This window comes from Ipomoea triloba, chromosome 1 (genome assembly GCF_003576645.1).
Source record: "Ipomoea triloba cultivar NCNSP0323 chromosome 1, ASM357664v1".
In the NCBI taxonomy this organism is placed as follows: Eukaryota; Viridiplantae; Streptophyta; class Magnoliopsida; order Solanales; family Convolvulaceae; genus Ipomoea; species Ipomoea triloba.
Window position 1 is genome coordinate 10,687,842 of NC_044916.1, and position 20,915 is coordinate 10,708,756.

The 20,915-nt window shown below is 35.2% G+C and overlaps 1 protein-coding gene across 2 annotated transcripts; it reads left to right on the top strand.

Moving 5' to 3' along the window:
* Nucleotides 1–6,575: 6,575 nt before the first annotated feature.
* Nucleotides 6,576–17,275, top strand: LOC116029860 (pleiotropic drug resistance protein 1-like). 2 transcript variants are annotated; one of them, XM_031271907.1, is made up of 24 exons: nucleotides 6,576–6,907; nucleotides 7,140–7,260; nucleotides 7,493–7,581; nucleotides 7,681–7,765; nucleotides 8,470–8,629; nucleotides 8,729–8,805; nucleotides 8,896–8,949; nucleotides 9,536–9,626; nucleotides 9,821–10,122; nucleotides 10,313–10,594; nucleotides 10,679–10,995; nucleotides 11,215–11,375; nucleotides 11,460–11,563; nucleotides 12,139–12,295; nucleotides 12,391–12,498; nucleotides 12,582–12,745; nucleotides 13,262–13,594; nucleotides 13,693–13,983; nucleotides 14,086–14,169; nucleotides 14,241–14,374; nucleotides 14,454–14,681; nucleotides 15,337–15,508; nucleotides 15,604–15,858; nucleotides 16,550–17,275. In XM_031271907.1, exons 1-24 carry the CDS (start codon nucleotides 6,576–6,578, stop codon nucleotides 16,805–16,807), a joined length of 4,359 nt encoding a protein of 1,452 aa, XP_031127767.1. In that variant the 3' UTR covers nucleotides 16,808–17,275. The 2 variants fall into 2 exon arrangements, with proteins under 2 accessions (XP_031127767.1, XP_031127772.1); XM_031271912.1 differs by lacking the exons at nucleotides 6,576–6,907; nucleotides 7,140–7,260; nucleotides 7,493–7,581; nucleotides 7,681–7,765 and having other exon boundaries at nucleotides 8,499–8,633; nucleotides 16,550–16,807.
* Nucleotides 17,276–20,915: the final 3,640 nt, after the last annotated feature.

Genomic DNA, 20,915 nt, shown 5'->3' on the forward strand with positions numbered 1-20,915 from the left:
GTAATAGAAATCATTAATATGTTAAACTAATTATTTATTCTTTGTTTATTTATGATTTTCAATTTTTTCTTTTGTTGTAATAGAACCTTTGATATAGTTTGTAATAGATTTTTTTTTTGTTTATTATAATAGAACTTTTGATATAGTTTCGTATGAAAATTTTTATTGGAGTGAGGTTCGAACCTAAGACTTTTTATATAAATAAATAAGTTAAGAATAATAAATAAATAGTTAGTATAAGAAAATAATATAATAGAGAATAAAGTAAGAAACTTTAAATAAAATACTAAAATCAAAATAATTTGAATCATCCATTTCATCAAATAATTGAATGGATATTTGTTAATTCCCGTTATACTTTATTGGCTCTTATATATATACTAGATTTTCACAAGCATTGCGCGAATGAGATGATGCCCAATGTTTATTTTTAAATAAGTATTTCAAAGTATATCAATGCAAGATTATATAGGAGATATTCATGCATATGTAATTGAATGTTGAATTTGTTTATTTAAATCGTTAATTCAAAGTTTATGAATGCAATATAATATATGAGAGATTGGTTATAATTGTCACTAAAATAAATGTTTACAATTTTGTAAAAATGTTAATTTAAATACTTAGTCTAAAAATGATAGTATAAATAAATACTACTTTTTCGTTTGAATTTCTCTAAGTCTTTTTAATTCTCTTTCGGGTAGCATTGTCATTGTCTTTATCTTCGGTACTTGTTTTTTTTTTTTAAATTTATTTATTGATATTTGGTAATATTTCATGTGCAATTGAGTTATTGTGGTAGTATAAAGGGCATCGTCATGCAATGAGATTATGATGTAGAAAGTTGTGGATTTGTCTCGTTGTGTTTGTATATATGAGTGAGATCTTAGTTGTACTATGAACTCTTGATCTTGCAAGCACTTATTGATACTTAGCAGTAGTAGTTTTCCCCCCTATATTTTTCATGTGATGTGAGATGTGTGTCATACATTCTCATGTGAAAGTATTGAACAAAATATTAATATTATTATATTTGTAGAAGGTTAATGAGTAATACATTTTTTTCTAGTTTCATAACTTGTTTACTTGATAGTAACAACAATAACTTTGCAGGTAGTCCGAATACTGATGGTGCAATATGTCCAGTTTCATCAACAGTTTGTACATCTATTTTGCACATGTTTATTTTGAAGTTCATATTTTTGGAATTAGTATGAATGAGTGTAGTACTTGATTTTGTGTGTCTGTGTGTTAATTTTTTTTTTTGTTGTTGATTTGATACTAATCTTGGAGTACCCACTGCCGCATTTTCATTATAATGCATGTAGTTAAATAGTTTGTCACTTTGTACATAAACATTTTTGAATAGTGGATGACTACATCCTATATACTAATTATTTTTGTTGTCAAGATTGATGTTGATTTTGTCATTAATACAAGCAGGTTGATGATAGAAAATGAAATAAATTGCAAATTTATATCTAATATATTTAAAGAATGCGCAATAAGTATTTTACATACAGGATTAATGAATGCTACAACAGTAGCTATTTTTGAAATTTCTTCATTTTCTGAATTTGAAAGATTGATTCTAGCAATGTTGTAGTCTCAGAATCTTTTCAATGCATCAAGTGTGTCACAATGTTCTATTGCCCTACATTGTCATTTTTAATAATGAGTTTTAAATCAATTTATTGTGTCATTTGAATGTCTTCTTTGTCAATAAATCTTCCTTAAGTAGTTAATATAATTGGTTTCAAACTGTTTTTTAAATTTTTTTTCCATGTTATTAACATAATACTTTTAAATAAATACATAACATTATTATGTAGTATAACTTTGATATTTAATTACAAGATAGTGTAAAACAAAACAATGAACAATCTAGTGAATATAATTAATTAATAAATTTGAAGGTAAGGAATCCTTGCATTGTAGAAAATATAGACAATATAACTAATAAAATTATATCTCTTTTAAAATGTTTTGATAATAAAATTTTTTTTGAATAAAAACATTGTCGACATCAAATTATAAATTAAAGAAATGCATATGTATTATTTTTTTTTTGTTGTAACCACTAATTTATTTAATTTAATAAGAGTAATAAAACGAGGTACTTACTTTCGAATAATATACTCTAACAATTTTCAAAAAAAAAAATATACTCTAACATATTCGTAGTATATGTTCAACAACATGCCAACTTTGATTGGGATGGGTTCGAACCTAAGACCTTTCTTATAGAAATTAATGGATAAGTTAAAAGTTAACGGAGAAGAGAATATTTAACGGAAAATCATTTAATTAACGATAAATTATGAAATCTCAAGGAAAAATATAAATCTAAATAATCTGAACCATTCATTTGATTTAATAATTTGACAGTCATTTTTTCTACCCATTATAAGCCTAACTTTCTTTGGCTCTTATTAGTGTATGTGTGTGTGTGTATATATATATATAGGGGTTCGAGTGAGATAGAAGCCCCAGGTGAGGAGTGAGATAGAATTTCAGCTGTAGATCAAAAAAATTCGCCATCTACGAACTTCAATAATGTGTACTAGAAGAAGGAAAAATGTGCACTAGAAGGCAAAAGATACGCATTGGAGGCACAAAAATGTGAAACAATTATTGAAAAATTAAATTTAATATAGTAGCATCATCACAAATCATAAACGACCATAAATAATAAACAAGCAAACAATATTCAATTCAAATTAGTAATTAGTGATCAAGATTAATTGATATTTAAAAAAAGTTCGCCATCTACAATTAAAAAAATAAAGCTCTAGAAGGCACAACAATGTGCATTGTATGGCATAAAAATGTGCAGTGGATGAAGGAATAATGTGCACTGTATGGCACAACAATGTGCACTGTATGGCATAATAATGTGCACTGGAAGAAAGGAAAATGTGCATTATATGGCATAACAATGTGCACTGGAAGAAGGAACAATGTGTACTGTATGACATAACAATGTACACTAGAGAAAGAAAAATGTGCACTATATGACATAAAAATGTGCACTGAAAGAAGGAAAAATGTGCACTAGAAGGCAAAAAAAATAACTTACACAAAATTACAATAATGCCACAACGTTTTTTTTTTTTAAAAAAAAAAATCTCCAATTTGAACCCTTGATCTATACTCAATCTACAGCTACAATTTCATCATATTTTTCACCTAAGTCAATTGTTTCACAGAATCCTTTATCTATCTATCTATCTATCTATCTATCTATATATATATATATATATATATATATATATATATATATATATAGATTCATGATCAAGTGCGGCTGTGCTCTCCCGTGCGGCCGTGCAGTTCACACCACTCAATGTTACGAAATACACCACTCAATGTTAAGAAACACACCACTGTGGTGTGTTTCTTAACATTGTGGTGTGTTTAATTGTGGTGTGTTTCTTAACATTGAGTGGTGTATTTCGTAACATTGAGTAGTGTGTGACCGCACGGCCGCACGGGAGAGCACGGCCACACCTGAAATTAATATATATATATATATATATATATATGAGGGGGGAGGGGGGGGGGGTGTAGATTAGAGAGTTATCATAATCAAATACGGAGTACATATTACTAGTAATAAAGTTTTTACTAACAAGGACACGGACTTTATTTATTAGGTAAGGACTTAGGATAATATTTTGTGATATTTTGAATCACATTAAACCATAAGATTATATATATATATAAATAAATCTGATCAAATGTTGTCGCACTTTCCTGTGCAGTATACACCACTAAGTATACAAATATTCACCACTTAATGTTAGAAAATGCACAACAATGAAAATATACAAAAATACCAAAAAACACACAACACACCCAAAATAATGTACCATAACTCTGCTGCCCCTAATTGTATATTTTCGAACACTATGTGGTGTATACATGGTTGCAAAAATCGCGCCTAAGCGCCGATCTAGGCGCTAGGCAACGCCTAACCGCGTTGAGGAATGCCAAAATCGGCCTCCTCCGCGGCCGGGCGCCTAGGCCGCCTAGCCTGCCTGGACTGCCGGGCGGCTGAGCGTTTTTTTTCTTTAATTATAAATCTTAAACATTTAAACTTTTAATGTTATAATGTATTAACTAATACTCTAATTGTCTAATAAGTAATAACTAATAAGTAATAATTTACTAAAATAATAAGTAATAGCTAAATTAAACTGATAAGTAATGCACTAATGATAAATAAATAATAACTAATAACTTAATAAGTATTAACTATTTAACTATTAAAGTGTAAAGACTTACAATATTAAACACTTTACAATTAATAACACTTAAAATATTTATAAAAAAAAAAAAAAACCTAGGCGCCTAATGATTTTTTCAACCTTGGGTGTATATTTGCATACCTAGTGGTGTGTTTTTTGGTGATGTATACCTAATGGTGCATATTTGTGTTGTACATTTTCTCACTTTTTCCACCATCCCACATCGATGGGAAAGGTGGGAATGAAGCCTTCAATTCTTTTTTAATCTTTCTTTGCCCATCTGGGGCAACATTGAGGGGTCGAAAAGGCTCATCAATTCTAAGTTTTTTTTTAAAAAAAAAAATAAAATAATCAGGGGTGCTTTGGGAAAAATTTATTTTTTGCCCAAAACGCCATATGCAAATGTTGCAGAATGCAGCATTTGCAAAAATGGCGGTTTGGAGCAATCCACTGCTCCAAACCGCCATGTTGCCAAAATGGCGGATCCGTTATTTACCAAACAAGCCCAATATTTTTATTTTCTCCAATGTAATGATTCTTTACATTCAAATTTATCAATTTATATTCATTACAATGTCCATTATCTTCTTTTTACACTATCTTATAATTAAATTTCAAATTTATAATACAAAATCATGTTATATATTTATTTACCAAGTAGTTTATTAATATCATAACAAAAATAAAAAAAAAATAGTTTGAAGCTAATTATCTTAACTGCTTGAGGGATCTGTTTACAAAAAGAGTATTCAAATAACCAACAAATTGAAGCGGGGTAACTCTATTTTACTCTTATTGAATTAAATAAATTAGTAGTTACAACAAAAAATGATACATATGCATTTCTTTAATTTAGAATTATGTGCAATGCCTTTATTTTTTTTTTAAAAGTATTCATTATCAATAAATTAAATAAGAAAAATAATTTCATTAGTTATATTATCTTTATTTTCTCTAATGGAAAGATTCTTTACATTCAAATTCATCCATTAATATTCATTACATTGTCCATTATGTTCTTTTTAAACCATCTCATTGCATGACGTTGTTATATATGCTACCAATAGTAACCCAACTGCAAATAACAAACTACCAACAAAAAGGAAGAGGACAAATAGTGAAGATGAAGACAGTGACAATGTTACTTAAAAGAGAATTAAGAATACTTAGAAAAAATCCAAACCAAAAGTAGTATTTGTTTAGACTATCGTTTTTAGACTAAGTAGACAATTACAATGTTACTCAAAAGAGAATTAATAATATCTAGAAAAATTCAAACCAAAAGTAGTATTTATTTAGACTATCATTTTTAGACTAAGTATTTAGACAAAGTAGCAAACATTTATTTTAGTAACAATTATAATGAATATTCTATATTATCTTGGATTGATATAGTTTGAGTTACATATTTAAATAAACAAATTCTATACTAAAAAGAAAAAACAAATTCGACTTAGTAATAGGAAAGGAGTAAATGAGTAATAAATAGTCCTTGTGACTTAGTAATTTTAGTAACATGTAATAGTCTCCGAGAAATGCGAATATTGAAAAAAAATGAGAATTATTGTTAATTATGGAAGAAAAGAAATTCATGATAAAGATAAGATACACTTGGTCCATAAAACCCATACTTAAAATCAAAATATATTTTTGAAAAAATTATAATTTATGACCTCACAAATATGTCAATTATCAATGTCACCCTGAATTATTAGTGATATATAAATATTGTTTCTCAATTTTCAAAATGTGACATGTATTGCCTTCTTCTGAATTATTAGTGTAAATATGATTATCTGTTGTTTTTCCTGTTTGAAAAACATGTTTTTTCATTGCATTTTTCTTTCTTCGTTTGTTATCCTCTTGCAAACAACAATGTTTCTCATTCTTTTTATTAGGGGAGGGCAATACATGTTATGTTTTTAAAAATTGAGGGACAACATTTACACTACTAATAATTCAAGGGTAACATTGATAATTAGCATATTTGTGAGGGGCATAAATTACAATTTTCTCAATTTTTAAATATTCATAATTTGTTACGATGTAATATGTTTTATACTTTCTCAATCTTTTTCTGTCTAAATAATCCATGGATCCACCAATCATAAGACCATCTATTTGAAATAGTATAGTAAAGGTATGGTCAAACTGCAAATCTGCAATGATAGTTGGCGAAAGTTAAAATATAGAAAAGTTAGACCCATACTGAGTACTTTCATGCCATAAATAAACTTTTAAAAAAAATACAACAGAGAAAAAACAGAGTATATAATATAATTTGATTTCAGTGGTTGTAGAGTAGTAGAGTTTGAGGAGAGAAGAATGGAGGGAGGCGAGGCCTTGAGAGTGAGTAGCGCGCGCTTGAGCAGTTCGAACGTGTGGAGGAGCAGCGGCGTGGAGGTGTTCTCCAGGTCGTCGCGAGAAGCGGCAGAGGACGACGAAGAAGCCTTGAAATGGGCGGCCATAGAGAAGCTCCCCACGTACCTTCGCATAAGGCGAGGGATTCTGGCGGGGGAGGAAGAAGGAGGCCCCAAGGAAATCGACGTAGAGAAGCTGGGCGTGGCGGAGAAGAGGAGCCTCCTGGAGCGGCTCGTCAGGATCGCCGAGGAAGACAACGAGCGGTTCTTGCTCAAGCTCAAGCACCGCACCGACAGGTCTGCTCTAAAACATTTCATTTTATGCTTAGTTTTTGTTGCTGAGCTGAAGATGCTGATGAAGGACTTCAAATACAAAGTCCAGCACTAGCGTCTCGAAAATGGGATGACTGTTTATAAGGAAATATTTTGTCTTTTGTTACTAACTATAGATAGATTTTGGCAGGTAGTAATAAATGCCTGATCCTAATAATTTTCCTTTTTTGGTTCTGATTTGTTTTGGATGGTTCAGGGTGGGTATTGATCTTCCCACCATTGAAGTTCGGTTTGAGCATTTGAATGTTGATGCAGAAGCTTATGTCGGCAGCAGAGCACTTCCCACCATATTCAACTTCACAGCAAACATTTTAGAGGTAACTCAACTTCCTTTTGTGTTGGGCGGAGTTGGGTAAAGATTAAGTCTAACATCATTTGGTTGGGAGATTGTTGGGCGGAGACGAGTAGAGGGTCAAGTTCAGAGCACCTGTCTCTTAATAATGTGTGACAGTTCATAAAAAAATAAAGTTGTGTTTTTGTTACTGATATTGATAAAAGTTTGATACTAATATTTAATCTCTCTTCACAACTCGTGCTTTTTCTTTGAAGGCTTTCATGAATTATTTACGTATTCTTCCAAATCGAAAGAAGCCATTGCCAATCCTGCATGACGTCAGTGGAATCATCAAGCCTGCAAGGTAAACAAAACAAAACAAGAAAGGAAAAAAAAAAGATGACGTCTCATTTCTTTGAAGTTGAGTTTCTTTTTAGAAAGATTAATTTATTGGATTGCGCAGGATGACACTGCTGTTAGGTCCACCTAGTTCGGGTAAAACAACTTTGTTGCTAGCATTAGCAGGAAAACTGGATTCAGATCTAAAGGTATGGGAGCAGAGGTTAATGAAGGCTCAAAACTCTGTATTTGTAATCTGTGACCTGACTCTGATATTACTTGATAGGATTAAAAGCTTACCACTATCGTCAAAAGCTATAGCTAATAGCGAAGACGTAATTTCATTTCCTTATACATTGCCATCACATTTTCGAGGTGGTGGCTGCTAGACTTGGGCTTTTTGGTTGGATATAATTGCAATTCAATTACAACACAATTCTTTGGCCAACCGAATTACTATGTTTGGTGAGAGGGAATTGCATTTCCACCAAATTAAAATTCCCTATTTTGTTAAATTGCAATTCATACCCTCCCCATATAAATTGCAATTCAATGGGGAATGGAAAGGGAAAAGAAAGAAAAAGACTTTTTTTTACCCTTGATTATTATTAGGATTATTATTACGTAAGGATATTTTAGTCTTTATACCACATCTCTTCTCATTCCTAATAATACTATTCATCCATATCAAACATTGTAATTTGAATTCTTACTTTATTCTTACCTTATTCATTTTCTACCGAATTACAATTCATTTCCCTCATAATCCGTTCTTTCCAACCAACCGCCCTATTAAGTCCTCTATCCATCTCTACCCAACAAACCCCCTGCCACTCGGTGCTAGACTTGGCCTTTACTGTTCTTCGCCCAACAATATTCGCTGAATTTATATATGCTAACTATTTGACCTCAGGTTAGTGGGAGAGTGACATACAATGGCCACGAAATGACTGAGTTTGTACCGCGAAGAACATCTGCATATATTAATCAACATGATCTTCACATAGGAGAAATGACAGTGAGGGAAACTTTAGCTTTTTCTGCTAGATGCCAAGGAGTTGGGCATCGTTATGGTCGGTGAGCTAACCATGCTGAATTTGAAGGTTTTTATTACTCTATTTTATGCATGCATTCCCTTCTTTTATTGCTTTTACTATTTGGGAAACATGCAGAAATGCTGGCAGAGCTTTCCAGGAGAGAAAAGGAGCTAAACATTAAACCAGATCCTGATATTGATGTTTACATGAAGGTGTGGAAATCTTGAAAACTGAAAGTGCTGATAATTGGGTAATAATGTTATGAGAAATGCTTAGTTCCCTGAGTGGTTTATGCTCTACAGGCAATATCAATTGAAGGACAAGAAGCAAGTGTAGTCACAGATTATATTCTCAAGGTAAGGATGAACCAGGCCTAAATTTTTTTATACGAGTTAATTCCATTTTTTGTCCTATTTTTATCTGTGTTATTCCATTTTTAGTTATTTTTTTCTTTTAAAACATCCCCTGTTGGTTCTAATATTATTGTGGCATGATCATTTTTAGTCATGGGTCAGTAAACCTATTGAAATGCATTAAATATTAGGGAATTTTAGTCTTTTTATACAAAGTGGGTTGACCTGATAAATTTTTTACTTCTATTGTTTTGAAAAAAAATCCCTAATTCACAGGTAGAGTCCCTTATCTTCTTCAATTGCAATCCGTGCCTCCGCAGTAGTGCCTCCACAACCTGAGCCTCCGCAACAGTGGAATGCCACATATAAATCTAATATAACTGAATAAACTGCAATGCCCTCATATTTAACCTATTTAAACATGTTTGTTGATGGAGGACCAAAACTAATCATGCCACAATAATACTAGGAACAACAGAAAAACGTCACCTATAAATATAGGACCAAAATTAGAGTTAACTTTTTTATTTTTAATATGGAAAAGAATGTAGATGCATTTACTGTTTTCTGCTTTAATTTGTATCTGCAGATTTTGGGGCTTGAAGTCTGTGCTGATATTTTGGTTGGAGATGAAATGATTAGAGGGATTTCTGGGGGTCAGAGAAAAAGGTTAACAACAGGTTAGAGCAAAAGGAAGCCCAACAAAGTTAACAGACATTAATAAATAGCATAAAAGTAGTATTCCTGTTTCTACTTATTTTCACTCTAAAAATCTGAAGATAGAAAACTACAGGGAAAGCTTATCCAGCTGAATTCATCATAAATGATAAATTTAATTTAAAGCTTCTGAAAGTTATTATCAAATGTGGTGCAGGGGAGATGCTGGTTGGACCTGCAAGAGCACTATTCATGGATGAGATATCAACTGGCTTAGACAGTTCCACCACTTTCCAGATTGTAAATTCAATAAGGCAATCCATCCACATTCTCCAGGGAACAGCTGTAATCTCACTCCTGCAGCCTGCACCCGAGACTTATGAGTTATTCGATGACATAATTCTTCTGTCTGACGGGCAAGTTGTGTACCAAGGACCTCGAGATAACGTGCTAGAATTCTTCGAACACATGGGCTTCAAATGCCCCGAGAGAAAAGGAGTAGCAGACTTCTTGCAAGAAGTAAGCCTATCACAAAAAAAAAGGGTTTTTTTTTACTCCTTTATTGTTGACTAATTTGGGCGCTGCTGTCTCTTTGTACTTCAGTAGGTTGAGAAAGTAGTTATGAACAGATACTACATTGTAACAGAGTCAGTAGTACTAAAAAAAAAAAATTGCGTCCATACAATTTCTGAACTATGGGTTGTTATAGGTGACGTCGAGGAAAGATCAAGAGCAGTACTGGATGCGTAGAGAGGAAGCATACAAGTTCATCACTGTCCGGGAATTCTCTGAAGCATTTCAGTCATTTCACGTTGGAAAGAAACTAGGCGACGAGCTAGCTGTTCCTTTCGACAAATCCAAGAGCCACCCTGCAGCTCTTACTAACAAGAAGTATGGTGTTAACAAGAAGGAGCTCTTGAAAGCCTGTGCATCTAGAGAATTCCTGCTTATGAAGAGGAACTCTTTTGTCTACATATTCAAGATGATTCAAGTGAGCTGCATACCATACACTGCTTTTATCCCGGGCTTGACACTTCATAGTTGTTACTAACTTGCCAATTTTGTTGTGTTCCAGCTAATCCTAATGGCGTTCGTGGCAATGACAGTGTTTCTACGAACCGAGATGCCAAAGAATTCGATAGCAGATGGTACTGTTTTCATGGGAGCTTTGTTTTTTGCAGTGATTATGACAATGTTCAATGGGTTCTCAGAGCTTGCCCTTAGTATCTTGAAACTTCCCGCTTTTTACAAGCAACGCGACCTGCTTTTCTTTCCACCATGGGCGTATGCTTTGCCTACTTGGATCCTTAAAATCCCTGTCACACTTGTAGAAGTTGCTATATGGGTCTGTATGACATATTATGCCATTGGATTTGACCCAGACGCTGGAAGGTAACTGTTACGAAAGTAAAGAGAAGATTTCTGAATATGCTGTCTTATATTGTCATATAGAAAAGAGAATACAAAGTCCTGCTAGAAGGACTTCGAATAGGAAACAAGTTTCAAAATATATATTCCATAACAGTAACGACTAATAATTCTAGTCCATTCCTGTCAGCAAAGATAATGGAAATTTCTTTCATCTGATCAAATCAAGATTGATAATGGCAGGTTTTTCAAGCAGTTGTTCCTCCTTATATGTGTTAACCAGATGGCTTCAGCGTTGTTTCGCTTAACAGCAGCAGCTGGAAGAAGTGTAATAGTTGCAAACACATTTGGTTCATGTGCATTGATTTTGGTTCTAGTGCTTGGTGGATTCATTTTGTCCCGAGGTAGATAAAGGACAACTTCAACTCATTTGGTTTTGCTCTTCCAAATGTTCTTCAGTAATAAGAGTTCTGCTGTTTCTCTGACAGATGAGGTGAAGAAGTGGTGGATATGGGGATACTGGATCTCACCTCTCATGTATGCACAAAATGCTATATCGGTGAACGAATATCTTGGGAAGAGTTGGAGACATGTAAGTACGAGGCGGAATGATATATTCACTGATTTTAAACTATGCAAATTGTTAGTAGCGAAGGCGCAACTTTATTTCCTTATATTGCTGTCACCTGGTGCTAGACAAGACACTACTTGTGACTTGGCCCTGGTGCTAAATAAGACGTTGTATTTGTAACCTACTATGATACCACTTGTTACATCTATTATGCCAAAAGCTATAGTTAATAGCGAAGGCGCAACTTTATTTCCTTATATTGCTATCACCTAGTGCTAGACAAGACACTACTTGAGACTTGCCCTGGTGCTAGATAAGACACTATACCTGTGACCTGATTCTGATACCTCTGATTAGATCAAACGCTTACTGCTGCCCCAAAAACTATAGTTAGTAGCGAAGATGCAACTTTATTTCCTTATACCGCCACACATTTCCCCGAATCACCCGTTGCTAGACTTCTCCTTTAAAACTTTTACTGGCCTCCGCCCTACAATCCCCCATCCACCGGGTGCTAGACTTGGCTTTTACCGGTCTCTGCCCAACACTAATGTTTTCAAACATGACAAAAAGTCTGTCTGCAACTTTGTTTGCAGGTTCCTTCTGGCTCCTCAGAGACACTAGGAGTAACAGTCTTGAGATCTCGTGGCATTTTTCCTGAAGCGCACTGGTATTGGATTGGAGTAGGAGCTCTTGTAGGTTATGTGTTTCTACTCAATTTCCTATTCTGCTTGGCCCTCACTTATCTCAACCGTAAGCCGCTTAGCTAAGTTCACCAAATAAGTATTTTTCCTCTAAGATGTTATATGATGATTGAGAAACTCAGTAAATTGGGCATTTTTATGCAGCTTTTGGGAAACCTCAAGCAATGTTATCAGAAGAGACATTGGCAGAGAGGAATGCTTGCAAAAGTGGGGAGCCTATTGAATTAGAGCTAAAAGGAGGAAGCACTTCTGGTGGGTTTTAACTCATAGTCTCACTGGTTTAATTACTTATTTCTCAGGATTGGAGTTTATGGTTTCAGTGGATAATTTTGCAGAAAAAGGAAATGTTGTCAGGAGAAGTGTATCTTCCAGGTCATTGTCATCAAGAGTTGGGAGTGTCAAGGAGGCTGATCCAAACAGGAAAAGAGGAATGGTTCTTCCTTTTGAACCACTTTGTATAACTTTTGATGAAATCAAATATGCAGTAGATATGCCCATGGTAAATCTCAAACCCCATAATTCAGCAAGTAATATATCACTTGTGCTTAGAGTGTTTGTTGGGCGGAGGCCAATAAAGGCCAAGTCTAGCACCCATCGTCTCGGAAACGTGTGGCGGTATAAGAAAATAAAGTTGCGCATTTGTTACTAGCTATAACTTTTGGCGTAGTAGTAACTGTTTGATCTTAATAAGTGGTATCAGAGCCAAGTCACTGATTCGAGTCTATTTTTGGGCGGTGGTCGATAAAGGGTTTAAAAGGCCAAGTCCAGCACAACACCCCTATTAGTATTATCTACACATTTTGGTGTAGTGGTAGGGTTGTTGGGCGGAGGCCAGTAAAGGGCTTAAAAGGCCAAGTCCAGCACAACACCCCTATTAGCTACACCTTTTGGCGTAATGGTAGGATTGTTGGGAGGAGGTCAGTAGAGGGCTTAAAAGGTCAAGTCTTTTGGCGTAGTGGTAAGCCCTTGATCCTAACAGTGTTGAAATTGATTGCTTGCTTACATGTATCTTCAGGAAATGAAAGCTCAAGGTCTTACTGAAGATAAGCTGGTACTTCTGAAAGGGATAAATGGTGCTTTCAGACCAGGAGTTCTGACTGCTCTAATGGGCATAAGTGGGGCTGGGAAAACCACATTGATGGATGTCTTGGCCGGTAGGAAAACCGGTGGATATATAGAAGGAAGCATCACGATATCGGGATATCCAAAGAAGCAAGAAACATTTGCTCGAATAGCAGGCTATTGCGAGCAAACGGATATCCATTCACCTCATGTAACTGTATATGAATCTTTGGTCTATTCTGCCTGGCTTCGTTTACCTCCCGAAATCGACACTGCAACCCGAGAGGTGGAATTTAGTAGGCTTATATTATTACTTCTTCTATGGTTTAGGAAATATTGGATGCTTAAGATAAACTAAAAGTGAATGAATTGTTTAATCTGCAGATGTTCATTGAAGAGGTAATGGACCTTGTGGAGCTCACCTCATTGAGAGAAGCACTAGTTGGACTGCCTGGAGTTAATGGTCTCTCGACTGAGCAGCGAAAGCGGCTCACAATTGCTGTCGAGCTTGTGGCTAACCCATCGATAATATTTATGGACGAGCCAACCTCGGGGCTAGATGCTAGAGCTGCTGCAATAGTGATGAGAACAGTGAGGAACACAGTGGATACAGGTAGAACTGTGGTATGCACCATCCATCAGCCCAGCATCGACATATTCGATGCTTTTGATGAGGTGAGTAGCTTCAATTCTGATCTCATGTTTTGAAACGAGCAATCCCGGGGCTTAGGAAGACCGGTGAGCCTGAAATACTGCTAAACATGACTATACCTGCAGCTGCTGCTCCTGAAACGAGGCGGGGAAGAGATCTATGTAGGCCCGTTAGGCCGCCATTGTTCTCAACTCATTAGGTATTTCGAGGTTAGTAAACGTTTCTCTGCTGTTTAGCTCATGTTAAGGATTGTATTCATCCCTTTTCTGTTTTGTCTCAGACAATCAATGGAGTCCAGAGGATTAGAGAAGGCTATAACCCTGCAACTTGGATGTTGGAGATCACTTCTGAAGCACAAGAAGGAGGTCTTGGCATTGATTTTGCACAAGTTTATAGGAACTCAGAACTCTACAGGTATCTAAACTGTGAATAAAACAACTGTACTTGTAGGTTTCAACATCAAGAAACTGAATTGATTCACTTTTAATTTCAGGAGAAATAAAGCATTAATACAAGAACTAAGTAAACCTGCCCTGGGTTCAAAAGACCTATACTTTCCCACCAAGTATTCTCAGTCATTCTTTACCCAGTGCATGGCTTGCCTCTGGAAACAGCATTGGTCATACTGGAGAAATCCTCCATATACAGCAGTCAGACTTATGTTCACAACATTCAATGCTCTATTGTTTGGAACAATATTTTGGGGTATTGGCCCAAAAAGGTGAGTTAAATCACATAAAATTTGCTTGCATGTAATACATATACAGAAACCAAACTAACATGCATACTGTTATGATCACACTTATCATTACGTCAAAAATTAGAGCTCAACCGGCTTCCACTCAACAATTCCCCTCCCAGTTACTACGCGAAAAACAATATTTTGTAGTGAAGGCACAACTTTATTTCCTTATACTAAAGTAACTTTATTTTCTTATATCGCCATATTTTCGAGAGGCAGGATGCTGGACTTGACCCTTCACTGGCCTCTGTCCAACAATCCTCCTAGTCATCAATTGCTGGACTTGGCCCTTTATCGGCCTCTACCCAACAATTCCCCTAGACACCAATTGCTGGATTTGACCCTTCACCAGCCTTAGCCCAACAATTCCCCTCCTAGCACCTGCAAGTCTTAATTGTTTTTGCTCTTACGGGAACTCGAACTCATGACAACTTTATTTCCTTATATACCACCATATTTTCGAGAGACATGATATTGAACTTGACCATTCACCAACATCCACCCAGCAATTCCCTAACCACCAATCGCTAGAATTAGCCTTTTACCGGCCTCGGCCCAACACATACATGATCTTTTAATTTAATGAAACATCTTGTGACAGACCACTGTTCTTGGTTTTTCCATTTGATTTCAGGAAAACACAACAAGATCTATTTAACGCGATGGGTTGTATGTATGCTGCGGTTGTGTTTTTAGGTGTGCAAAATGCTACTTCAGTGCAGCCAGTAGTGGCCATCGAGAGGACAGTGTTCTATAGGGAAAGAGCAGCTGGGATGTACTCAGCTCTACCATATGCTTTTGGGCAGGCACACACATCAACTTATTCCCTTTCATTTCATTTAGTTTCTGCTTAAAAATTTCAATTAAACCTGTAATGTAAACCATATATCCTATCTTTCAGGTTGTGATCGAGCTCCCACATCTATTTGTTCAAACACTCATCTATGGTGTAATAGTGTATGCCATGATTGGGTTCGAGTGGACAGCGGCCAAGTTCTTGTGGTTTATATTCTTCATGTACTTCACTTTGCTATACTTCACACTGTATGGGATGATGACAGTTGCAGTTACTCCTAACCACAACATTGCTGCCATAATTTCGTCTGCATTCTATGGCTTCTGGAATCTCTTCTCCGGATTCATCATTCCAAAAACAGTAAGTTTTGGATAAGAGTTTTTTCCATTTTTGGTCCTATGACTTTGGAGTGTCCGTCAATTTGGATTCATAACTTTCATTCCCAACATAAGTAGTATATTGCTCTATTTCTTTTATTTTTTATTTTTCAGATTTAGTCCTGCTGACGACATGACCAATGAAAACTCACCGGAACTACCACTTCTCGGTCAAATTGAGAAGTTAACCCTTAGGTGGAATTCTTCCACCTTGTAGGTTAATTTCAATTCTCGGTTTGACCGAGAAGTGATACTTCTGGTTAACTTTACCACTTCTCAGTCATTCTTGACATAAATACCAGTAAAGTGGAATTCTTCCATCTTGTTGGTTAACTTCTCGGTTTGACCGAGAAGTGGTACTTTCCGTGAGTTTTACCACTTCTCAATCAAACCGAGGAGTTAACAGTAAAGTGGAATTCTTCCACCATGTCGGTTAACTTCTAGGTTGACCAAGAAGTGATACTTTCGGTGAGTTTTCATTGATCATGTCATCGAAAGGTGAAAAAAAAAAAATCAAAGGGGAGCACTACTTATAATGGGGAATGAAAATTGTGAATCCAAATTAACCAGACTCTAAAGTCATAGAACCAAAAGTAGAAATTAAAAAACTTTCTCCACTAATTACCAGACTCTGTCTTCACACTGATATAAATGGTTTTGTTCTTTGATGACAGAGAATACCGGTGTGGTGGAGATGGTACTACTACATCTGCCCTGTATCCTGGACACTGTATGGACTGATTGCTTCACAGTTCGGAGATGTTAAGGAAAAGCTTGACACAAACGAAACTGTGAAGGACTTCGTGAAAAGCTTCTTCGATTTTGACCATGATTTTGTTGGATATGTTGCCACCATTATTGTTGGAATCTGTGTCATGTTTGGCTTCATTTTCGCCTTCTCAATCAAGGCGTTCAATTTCCAGACACGGTAGACTTTTATGGCCCAAAATTAGAATGGCAAAGGACTTCCGTTAGTTTGGTTGTAACGAGGAAGATAATTGTAATCCTATGGTATGGAGAAGGAAAAATGGGGAGATAGAGTAACTAGGGATTCACTTGGTGGGAATAAAATTATTACGAATATCTATACAAGTGTTCGAGTTAAATAGGAATTAAAAAAGAGAATAAGTTATATAATTTTTGGAGGTGGTATTGGAGGAAATGCTCGGACCACTAGACCCTCGATTGGACACTAGGATGGTGATGCTAAGAAGGCTTGGAGGGGTGTATAAAAGGAGTGGAACCGGCAGGATTTGGAAGTCAATTGCCAAAGGGATTTTAAAAGAAATGTACTACTTTTCTAATATATTTTAAGAAGGGAAAATGACATATTTTTCCCTACGTTATATGTATATAACACTTTTCCCCCCTCAGTTATTAAAGTGACAGTTTTTACCCTATAATGTTAAATTGATATTTTAGCCCTTAAAAATAACTATTTCATCTATTTTTCTTCCTCAACAAATTATTGCTTATATGTATAGATAACCACGATTCAGTTTGAACCTAACTGAATATTGTAGCAATCATACCGAAATAGTATGGACGGTTCTGGTTACGATTCAGAACCGAAAAAAATAACATAAAATAAAGTAATTGTTGAACCGTGAATCGGAACTGAACTGCAGTCATATATAGTGAAAATGATCAAACACTTATTTTGATAAATCGGTTCGGTTCCAATTTCGATTTTAAACTGCCAATCAAAACTTATTTATTTAGTTATTTATTTATTTTTATAATAGTCTAAATTCAACACTTATTTTATTTTATTTTTTTTCGATTCTGAATCATAATCGTAACCCTCCATACTATTTAGGTTCAATTGCTATAGTGTCCTATTAGGTTCGAATCGAACCATAATCTTCCATACATATTAGTAATAATTAGTTGGAGATCAAAAGAAAAAAAAAACTGAAATAGTTATTTTTAAGGACAAAAATGTCGATTTAACATTACAGGAGGGAAACCGCCACTTTAATAACTGAAGTGAAAAAAGTACAATATACATATAACATGGAGAAAAAGTGTCATCTTCCCTTTTAAGAATGTAGTTTGTATTTTAGGATGGGATTTAGGGTTCAGAGTTGCATGGAATCTTCTTTCCTATTTTAGTTCGGGTACTTGTGTATAAATAGTGTAAACGATCTAAAATCTTAAGGGCAAATTATGCCATCATTATATCGTAGACCGTAACATGGTCTGAAACGACGTCGTTCCGAATGTTAGTGGACAGTGAACTTGAATGACTTCAGGGAATACACAGAATTCTTGTCTAGAATAAACAGAATGACTTGAGGGAATACACATAATATTGACACAACTACACAGAAATTCTCCTAACATTTGAATACACAAAACACTTCACAACCTATGTTTAAGTACCCCTAACATGAATACACAGAATCGTAGTCTACAATACACAGAATGTCTTCAAAAATACACGTAACACCCCGTAAATTCATTTCAAGCCTTTCGATCGTTAATTAATTCCTTGGGCAATCTAATTAATTCTTCGGGCAATTTAATTAAATTCCAATTGGGCTAATTCTTCCAATTTAATATATATATATACACTTGTATATATATTTGATGCCTAACTTAATTATTCTAATCAAGAGCCCAATTAATTGAATTTATTCTTGTAAGGGATTTTATTCAATTTGGACCCTTACAATGTTTGTTATTAAATATTCTTACAAGCCCACATTCTTGATCATACATTATATATGTATATATATTGATCCTAAGACATTCTTATGGGCTAATTCTTGTATTTAATTTGTAAGGGGTGAATTTAATAAGCCCAACTTACTAGTCTTGATTATATTTATTTCCTACACCCATTATTTTATAAGTTACTTAAGCCCACATCATTTAATGTCTTACAACCTAAATATTGTATGTATTCTTGGTATATAATTTGAAGATCAAATTACCCTAAGACTTTCACTCTTTCTTCCTCCTACCCTATACTCCTACACGCCATTTTCCTCTCAAATTCCCTAAGAATTCATCTTCATTTTCCCTACAAGATTTCAAGTAAAGGTTGCTCTTTTAAGCTTGGTTGGGAGTGGGTAAGTGCATCTATCCTAGAATCCATCTTGCATTTTGTGTTTTAGATAGTCTTTTTACATAATCTCATAAGTGTTCTTTTGGGGTTCTTTGGGAAAAAGATGATCAAGGTGAAGGTGGGGCTTTGTGAGCTAGCAAAAGGCTTGTTGGAATAGGAAAAGCTCTTTGAGGTAACCATCCATGTCCATCAAATCTATTTTATTCACCTATTCTATATATAATGATCTTGGTGTTGGAAATCCTGAAATTTCTTGTTATTTGGCCTATTTCTTGGATGTATTTTGTTAGTTTTCATCTTGATCATTTGTCTTGTGTTGTATGATCAATGATGTTATGGATTTCCCTATTTTTGGACTCTAAATGGGATGAAATGTGAGTGTATTTGGTCTGATTTTGTATTCTGGAAGTGGGATTTGTTGATCTGGGTTGAACTGTCTCTGGAAGGGNCTTCGGTCCCTGTGATTGGGTTGATTACCCCTGTGATTGGACTTCGGTCCCTGTGATTGGGCTCATCACCCCTGTGTACCGGTTTTCCGGGTTTGGCTCTTGACCACTGACTTTGGGTTGGTCACCCCTGTGTACCGGTTTTTCCGGGATTGACTCTTGACTCCTGACTTCTGACTATGTGGTTTGACTTGGTTTGGTGGTTGGGTTGACTTGGTTTGGAGGTTGGAGTTGGGGTTCCTTCTTGGTCCGTTTTATGAGCTCTTTATGCTAATTCGGTCGATACCTTATGGCTCTCGGTTATGGTTCGTTATTGCATTATGCTTTGTTGTTGGCTATTGGCTTTGTTTGACTGAGTCTTGGTTTGTGATTCGTTCAGCTTATTATTGTTGAGTATCGTTTTCAACTACTGAACAGTTCGTTGGTGTTTATATTCTATATGGGTGTGTAAACCTATTTACAAGCTTATGTATATCTATATCTCCTTGCGGGTGTGAATGGTGGTTGCTTAGCATTCTTTTGCTAATGGTTCTTTGTGTGTTTTCCAGGTATGGAGTAGTTATGCGAGAGCGCGCTAGAGCTTTCCTTATGAGGATGTTTAGCCTTAGTTTACCTTGTTTAGACTTTGGTTTTGGCCTGTGTGCCTTGAGATATTATTAGTATACTCTGGATTAGTGGTTTGAGTACTTTCGATGATTGTGGATTATGTTTTGGGAATTTTATCTTGGTTTATATCTATGACAGCTTAGTCCGTTTTATGATTAGCCTGTGCATCTAGGCTGTGTTATACCTAGATGTGGCATGACGCCCCTTAGGTTTTAAATCGCTTCCGCTATGTTTTCGTTTGATGGTTGAGATTGGCAGCTGTTGTGTTAAGCTTTAGCTATCTCAGCCGGTGTGAGGTTGGGGGTGTCACAATACACAGAAAATGAAAATACCAAATACACAAACACATTACTTCTGTGTTTAAGTACCACTAACATGAATACACAGAATCATAGTCTACAATACACAGAATGCCTTCAAAGAATACATAGACTATTAACACAAGTACACAAACCGACCGAAACGGAAAATGTGATTTTCAAAACAAACAAGCCGTTAATTAAAATGACCAAAACGACGTCGTTTTGGTACGGGGTGCACAATGCATTGTGCACCCTGGTCCACGATATAAATTGCCCAATTATGCTATGGACTCGGATCGACCCAAGTTCATGTTCACAAATTTAAAACTCTATATACAAAATTACATTACTCAATATTCACAATTTTTGCACTCGATCTATATTCACAATTTTGTTATATAGATTCAAAAATTGTGGTATATTATTGAATATAGAGTTATGAAATTGTGAACATAGAGTTCGTAATTGTGAATATGGAGTACATACATTTCTGAAATGTGAACATGGACTTGGGTTCACCTTGCAAGGTGGACTCGGGTCCATGGCATAATAATTGAATCTTACAATGTAGTATCTCTTCATAACTACTTTCTCAACCTACTGCCCCACTCCA